General features: G+C 45.0%; 1 protein-coding gene across 1 annotated transcript; it reads right to left on the reverse strand.

Annotated features, from left to right (window-relative positions):
- Positions 1 to 1,508: 1,508 nt before the first annotated feature.
- LOC118416632 (calmodulin-like) lies at positions 1,509 to 8,092 on the reverse strand. The gene is made up of 5 exons (XM_035821793.1): positions 7,930 to 8,092; positions 4,690 to 4,859; positions 4,296 to 4,415; positions 3,396 to 3,518; positions 1,509 to 2,509 (listed from the first exon to the last, which is right to left on the reverse strand). Exons 2-5 carry the CDS (start codon positions 4,837 to 4,839, stop codon positions 2,474 to 2,476), a joined length of 429 nt encoding a protein of 142 aa, XP_035677686.1. The 5' UTR covers positions 4,840 to 4,859; positions 7,930 to 8,092; the 3' UTR covers positions 1,509 to 2,473.
- Between the last annotated feature and the right edge of the window lie 385 nt (positions 8,093 to 8,477).

An 8,477-nucleotide genomic window follows, 5' to 3' on the forward strand; every position in this document is an offset into this window, starting at 1 on the left:
AGAGGTTACTGGTGATCAGCACAGACTGGGGCTCAGGACAGACTCAGATGGAAGGAAAAAAAAATCATAACATTTTGTCTCTACACTACAGGGATGAAGAGGATGAATAGAATAAGTAACTGATTTTTAAGGCGCTCGAGACAGGCTAACTCCTTTTTTAACATTATTTCCTAGGCATCACTCTCACAATGTCGAACACAAATATCAGCTACGGAGCTGAAACTGCATCCTCGGACCCGGAAAGTGTATCGTGAAGGCAGATCAGCCAGGACAGAAGCACTTGCAGATAGATGTGCAAAAGTTAGGTGTGACGGGCCGTTCTGTGTAACATCACCAGCTGCGAAGCTGTAGTGTAACGATGAAAGGCGCCGGCGGTCATACCGGCTATATTGTTACATATGATAGATATATGTAAGAAAGCAATGCATATAACGTTACATCGATGACTAGAAAGACCCAAGCCAGAATGCGTATCTACATGGTGTCCAATAACCGTATGCTGACCGACATCTACATACAAGACTGTTTTTTATGTACAAAGCCATGAACAATAGTTATCTTTAGCTTGATGCAGTACCAATAACATAAAATTGTGTAACCACACATGGATACAGGCGCAAGCAAACAAGCACAACTTGCGCCTCAACACACCAACATGCGAAACCCAAACCTACGGACCTAGCCGCTTCCTCCGATCGGTATGCCTTTATGGACTGCGATGTTCACGTAATTCGCTTGACCTAGCTCTAACACGAGGCCTTTATGGGGTGTTTATGAGAACGCTCTACGCTTAGCCACGACGATTGCAAGGCTATTGAAGTAACGTGTACCTAAATTCTTACCATCTAAAAGAAATGAGAAGTCGAATTTAATTGGCGGAATATAAATCTTGGGTTGAGTTGAAATTGTATAAATGGTTTGTATCCGTAATCTATTATTTTGTTGCACCTGTATCAACCGAGTTGGTATACATATGTATAGAATGTGCAACACTAGACAACCTAGCAGCTCAAAGTTTGGGATTTTATGAGGCTTGAAGGAAACAATTGCATCTTTTTGAACATGCAAATATGATTATTGATGACAACTTCCACCTCCCCACACAAACTGACGTTGGAACATTCGGCGTACGGCCGCCTCATAGCTTAGCCTCAACACAAGAATGATAACAATACTATTCTCGGTCGATGGTTTAGATTGTGATGCACTTAAGTTACATCGACGATGTTTAAAGTTAATTCCAGTAAACGACTATGCGTTACGCAGAGACATAGCGGTCAGATACGCTTTGCGCACAATGCAATTATTACTTTACGTCTGATTTACATCAATCCAGACATATCGAATGTTTCGATCCACCAACCACACTAGGCCAGCAGCCCGGACTGGTGCGACGTTCTGCCCGGGTTCGGGCCTGTAATGTGCCGTATAGAATCTGATGTAGAACGGAGTTTGGTTCAAATGTGTTTATTTTTTACTTGCACAAGAATGTGATGACAATTAATAAATTTTCAAGAATAAATGATAACATTTTAATATAAACTGTGCGAGGATGACTAGAAGCTCGAAAGTTCATAAAACGGTCGCCCTTTAGGAAGAAGAAGTCTCTTTAACATACAGACAAACCGTACATGTTTTATTTGAAATATTTCCTATCAAACCTCCTTCAGAGCTTCACACGTTTTCCAGCGTGATCCTTGATTCGTCAGGAGGTTGAGCAAAATGCCGGACAACTCAACTGGTGGCGAGAATTGTGCATATTTGAAAACTTTCTCACCCCGCAGCAAAGCCGCAATCACATGTTGTGAGTATCAATGCAAAGTACAAAACAGATATTAAGATAAGGTAGATTCAATTTATAATGTAGAAAATTTACCAGAAAACAGTGACTTTGCTTTTTTTGCATTGATCAATACATACCAGAATACATTGCACAGTATGGCAACAGAAATACGCACAATTTCGATATTCCAACAGCTACAAACGTGTAACTGTGCAAAATAAACAAATACATCATAACATACATAAATGTGTTTCATCTAAGGTCATCTGAGAAAGGCTGGCATTTACAAGCAGAACAAACCCACATGGAAGAATTAACGTTAGACAGAACAAAATCGTCACCCATGGCTTTTCTTCAATAACAACTCTGATTTATATACAGTCAATACTTGTTGGAACAGTGAGATGAATATGGGAACTTTGCTATCATGTCAACTTTATGTTTCATTCAGCTATATGCGCTATTCTTTTCTCAAAATCTGGCCTTGAGTTCAATCAAACCGTTTTTCTACATCAATCATTGCAAGTTCGGTGGCGCAGAAGGCTACTCTGACTTTGGTGGAAAGCAATACAACAGAGGAACATTTGTCAAGTGGACTAAACTACTCTAGTCGGCGGGGGTTGGATTTACACTGGACTGTTCCACTATAGCATGGGGCCACGGCGTGTTCTCCCAAACCAGCTCTCTTCGTTACTGGAACGTCTTCGCGAACTCTTCATAGTTAATCTGGAAAAAAAAAATCTTCTGTTGAAGTATTTCATTATTGTTGTATATGTTTCCTTGTATTTTGTGTATGGTTCCCAGTCCTAGCCGTTTGATAGTTGGGAAGACCTGGGTATTTGTTTCTCACCGCCGAAACAGTAGATAGACAGTAGATATATCATTGGTATGAAGTTCTTCTGTAACATTCTAGAGACTTTAAAGCTATTTGCGAACACAACTAAAACGTTTACCAACAACTTTTATTAGTCCTCTGACCATTCTCAGGTTGAAATGACCCAAAGCCTGTGTCACGTGGCTTGAATGGAAATGTGACGTCAGCAGCGGGTCAAAGGTGGCCGGCCAATCGGTAATCTTTAATTCTAAGGGACCAGAGGACTGTCCGCAAGCTTGTTATTGATTTTCTTATAGCACATGATGGTTTCAGTAAGCTCTAAAAATTTCACCCTCCTGCAATGTCGGAAAGGTGAAACATTTAGTCCTCCAACATGATTCCCAGAGCACCCCCCCTAGTTAAGGATGTATATTGTCATCATAAAGGAGAGATGATGAAGCTGTACAGTCTGACCCTCCCGTCTCCATCCGTGTCGGCCTCCTGTAGCATCTCCTCCGCCTCCTCCTCCGTCACCTGTGTGTATGTGCGTGTGGTGTGTGTGAGTGTGCGTGTGTGTGTGTGTGTGTGTGTGTGTGTGTGCGTGTGTGAGGGGGGGGGGATGCCCCTTACCCTCCCGTCTCCATCCGTGTCGGCCTCCTGCAGCATCTCCTCCGCCTCCTCCTCCGTGACCTGTGTATGTATGTGTGTGTGAGTGTGTGTGTGTGTGTGTGTGGGGGGGAGTGTGTGTGTGGAGGGGGGGTGTATGTGCGTGTGTGAGGGGGGGGGGATGCCCCTTACCCTCCCGTCTCCATCCGTGTCGGCCTCCTGCAGCATCTCCTCCGCCTCCTCCTCCGTGACCTGCATGCCCAGCTGCGCCATGCCCTGGATGATTTCGTTCTTGTCGATGTACCCGCTGTTGTCCTGAAATAAACAATGGTTTATTGTCACAAGCACAAAAACTTCCATATCAAAACGCAATTTGCCATTACCAGGTGCGTAGAGCCTTGCAGTCGGTAGGTCGTGAGTTCGCTCCCCTGCCGACTCATAACAAAAACTGGTACATGCTGCTTTCTCTGCTTACCGCTTGATAAAGTTTTTGGAAGTTGAACACACACACACCACTACCAGTGAATCTATCTGGAGGTCCCGATTCCGATACTCGCAGTGCACTTAATTACGCGACCCTCCTCACTTCACCCAGGTGTAAAAATTGGTATCTGACCTCGGTCAGGGAGGTAAAAGGAAAGACTACCTTTACCTTCTGTCTGTACAAACTTGAGTGCGGTACCACATTGTCCTCGTCTGTCAAAAAGCAAATAGCAAAAGCGGAGATGGGCGCCGCCTGATGTTTTATTGAGTGCGAGAAGGACTTTTAACTTCTGCAGAGGCAACCTAACTGGCTTAATTCGGAGATATCTCAAACACGGGACCTCTATCTAACGTCCTATCCGAGAGAGTTTACTAAAAAGGCTAGGTACTCATTTGTACTTGAGTTAAGTGAGCAAAGTCGTGTAAAGTGCCTTTCCCAGGGGCACAATGTTGGTTGCATGTGAAGAGAATCGAACCAAAACTGTCTGGGTCCTTTGCTAAACACCATATATAATGCATGGTTTACTGCACAACAATAGAATCGGTGACAACGCATGGCAATGCACGGATTACATTGTACCCGTTACACCCACACGTAGCCAACCTTACCTTGTCAAACATCTTGAATGCGGCCATTGCCGAGTCAGTCATCTGCATCCGGGCCAGGTAGTCGTCGGCGCTGATTGGTCCTCCGCTCGGGTCCACTGCCAGCACAGCCTTACGGATCTCCTGTAGAGGGTTAGAACATCCGTTACTATGGGTGGGTACTGGTACAGAGACTTCAGGTACAGGCACGGGTCAGGAAAACTTGTTCAAGGGCGATACTTGACGTTAACACAATGGTCCATCTCGCTTCAAAAGACTCTCCACTGGTGTTTTAAAGTCCTATCTTCATGTAAACAATTTTCATTTTGCTTTGGATAATTTGCTTTGGACAAAGTGGGCAGAAACTTTGGTCAGGGGCTGCATTGTGGTATCATTCTGTTTCAATATGATATGATACCTGCTTTTGTTCTTCGCTCAGAGCGATGCCGAGCGCCCCGTACACCTGGATCATCTGGTCCGCCGTGACCTTCCCGCTGCCATCCTGGGAGAACGTCACGAACTGTTCCCTCATCTTCGCGATCTGCGCGTCCGTCAGCTGGCCCGCCATCGCTGCGTCTGGCAGTAACTCTGTATCAGACAGAATGAACAGGAATGTAACATTTGTTATATTGTTATTGGGGCTGAGTTGTGGAGAGTTTATAATCATCATCATCATCCGGGCGTGGTGGTTGCACGGATTGACATGACTCTCTTCCTCCATCCTTCCCTATCCTCCATAGCCTTGGGCAGATCTAAAGCCGAGCAGCCAGTATCTTCACAGAATTAATGTAGATATGTTTTGCCTGGTCTACCTATGCTAGGTAGGGCTAAATCCCAAGGGTCTGGAGGGACTGTCGTTCGCTGGGTGCTCGGTTTCGTCGACTGAGTATACCTGTAACTCTGTATCAGGCAGAACGAACAGTACTGTAACAATCCGGTCATCTTACGTACTCTTCAAGCAGAGGTTCGACTCCGGCTGTTTTTCACGATTTGTTATAGGCGTTTTGAGAAGGTGCAATATATAGATTCCTGAAACGAATGCCTAAAACACGTCAAAAGCAACCTGAGCCGAACCTCTGCTTGGAGATGGGTTCGTGGGGTATAGATCGTAAAATTCGGTAAAAGGGGAATGACTAGCCAGGAAAATCAGAACATTTTCCATTCCCAACCGTGCACGTGCGGTCAGCCAAACCCTATCGTGGCCAAAAGTTGGCCAAGTAATTAAACTCCGCTGGCAAACTTTGTTATTCTCCCCAGAGCCGCTAGGTTCGCTTCAGCAGATGCTGGATGACGACAGCTGGACATGACAAGTGTGGGCTCTCTGCTAGCTGGTCGTTTTACATCAGCCAAAACTACAGACCGGACTTGTTTTAATGCCTCGTACATACATTTGATATTTCGTTCGGTAATTTTACAGGTTGGGAGAAAGAAGTCGGGTACCTTACGGCATTGGGTTAAGCGGTGAAAATATTTTACTAGCAGGTCTCAGAGTGATGAGATAATTGCGATTGTGAAATTTTATCGATTAAATAGTAATCGCTTAAGTCGTTAAAACAAAATTACAGTATATGAAAGCCTTAAACAGTCTTGTCCAAATCCAACTTATACTTTTCTGACATCAAACATCACAAGTAGACATCATCCGTACCTAAACTCTTAACCTAAACACAGCTGTTCCCCAAACTGGAGGGTCTGCATGGGGGGTTGGTTTGGGTGGCTGGCCGACAACACAGAATTCAGAAGAACCCTACATCAGAATTACACTAAAATTTAACGACAGGCAATTTCGCAAAATTTGGTTGCAACGCTGAAAAGCACGTGATTCATATGGCTTTCCATACTGATATATGTATCATATGATACGGAGAATCTAAACAGGCCGCGAAAGCCTTACGGAAGAGCGGCATGCAGACCCTCTGGCAGCCCTCGCGCGGAATGCAGTACCCCAATGACCCGGCCATGTCGAACTCAGTACAACTATGTAGGCCATAACCAGGCCTCGGGCCACCAACCTTACTCCGTACAACTATGTAGGCCATAACCAGGCCTCGGGCCACCAACCTTTTTGGCTTCACACGTACGCTATACCCAGCTGTAAGTTCTGTCTATTGTGTCCTTATTTTAGTATGCTGTGTCAAGTTGGCAGGGGTGGGTTTGGGCGGCACGGCGGAAACGTTAAACTTGAGTAACCTGTCGTGGGTCGCTTTGCACATCCTTTTTGTGCTTTTCTTCTCTTGTATGCATGTGTTTCGAAAGTTGAAAGAAATGAAGACAGCGAAAAAAATTCTAGATTTCACCAATTTCCCAGCACCACGCATCATCAACTATAAGCTTTGACGTAGCTTTACCGACACCATGGAAGCGGCACCCCAAGCCGCGATATTTCGCACGACACTTTGTCCTGTATCATACGGTAGATGCAGGTAAAGGTGAAGATGTAGCCGAAGAACAAAGTTATGCCCAGCCCCTCCGTAGAGTAGAAAACATTTTCAGGTTTTCCTCCAGCTCGATCGCATCGTCGATAAAACCTCCTTGGTCATGCTCTTCAATTATGAGTCTCGAAGTCTTTCTACAGCAGCAGCTTCTTTCCTCGGCCTGGGACTTTTTAATGGGAAAAGTATGGCTAAAAAGATAGCGAAACACAGAAGGCGAAAAAAGAGGTTTTTATTACTGAAATTCGTTTTGTCAAATCGAACAGACGCAGCGACACCGCTAACGCACCACAGCATTACTGCGCCCAAGCTAGAATACAGATCTGCATGGGATCCATGCAAGTGAGCACTACCTTCGCTTTGGCGGAAGGCAGGCCGCTATATGCTGACCCGCATCTACGGAAAAGACGGTTTGGTGTATCAAGACGTAAACAATGTTGATCTTAACTCGGTAACAATTAGCAACATACCAACATCTCACACAAGCAACTGAAGGGGGCACATCAGGCGCTTCAACTGCAACGCGCCAGCATACCAAACTTATACCGATCCACACTTCATCCAACTACATCATCGACGGCAATATTCACGCATTACCTAGTGACCTAGCTCTAACTTGAGAGGCCTGCATGGCGTGTCCAGACAACGCTCTACACTCAATTAATTCGCGAAGTTGGCATTACGCTAACTTCATGAGGACTCCCTACGCACCGTGAAATACTCAGCACCTGGACTTCTGCACTAAAGCTGGGAGGAAACAATAGCATCTTCTTGAATATGAAAGATATAAATGGTAACAATTTCCACCTCCCCATACAAACTGACGCTGGAACATTCGGGGCACAGCCGCTCAAGCCTCAACACAAGAATGATAACAATACTGAATGCCGGCGCCTCTATTCTTAGTCAATGATTTAGATTGATATACTTTGATAACGTTTATCGATTACGTTTATTCTATATTGAATTCCCAGTTAACGTGTTACGCAGAAACAATCCGGTCAAGTACGCTTTGTACACAATGCAACGATTAGGTCTACACAACATGAATATATCTAGATATCTATATCAATATGATACATAAATCAGTGCGCGTTGACTGTTTAGATGCAGATCGCTCTGGACCCGCCCCGAAGACTCGACGCCTCCGGTGGGACTTTGTAATGTGATGTGTGTATGTAGATGTAGAACGTTTTGTGATCTGTACAGTAGAAAACGTGAAATACCTTCCGTTAGTTGTTAGCTACAGCAGCACAGCTCACTGCGGCAGAGCCCGGCTGTTCGTCCGTTTTTAGCTCCCGCCTAACTCGGCATGTCAGTTATTTCCGTAAAATGTTCGACCAGGCCAAAACTGCGGTTGGGCCCGAGTCGACTGTGCCTTTTTGGGGCGTAAGCTTCAACGTAAGGCCGCACTGACTTGGAGCTAAAATATGGCATATTGTCCGAACTTGTTCTTCTTTTGTTCGTGTTTTAAAGACGATGTAACAAGAATTCAGCCGATCAAGCGGCTCCTCCCAGCGCCCAAAGCTATACTGCAACGTTACGTAACCTCCACACCTTTTATACAGCGTTTTGAAAGGGAAATTGAACCTACTCATGTAAGACGAACGTTAGCTCGACGCCTTCTTGTTTCCCTCCTTGGAGTTGAATCGGAATGTTGACTTTGTATCATGTTACTTGCATCAAGGCCAGGCTTTTGTGTAAGTGTTCCTTTGTAGATTTGTTTTGACTCGCTTTCTAGTTCCGGGGCATGCGCCCAGGCGATTCAACCCTC

This window comes from Branchiostoma floridae, chromosome 5 (genome assembly GCF_000003815.2).
Source record: "Branchiostoma floridae strain S238N-H82 chromosome 5, Bfl_VNyyK, whole genome shotgun sequence".
Taxonomy (NCBI): Eukaryota; Metazoa; Chordata; class Leptocardii; order Amphioxiformes; family Branchiostomatidae; genus Branchiostoma; species Branchiostoma floridae.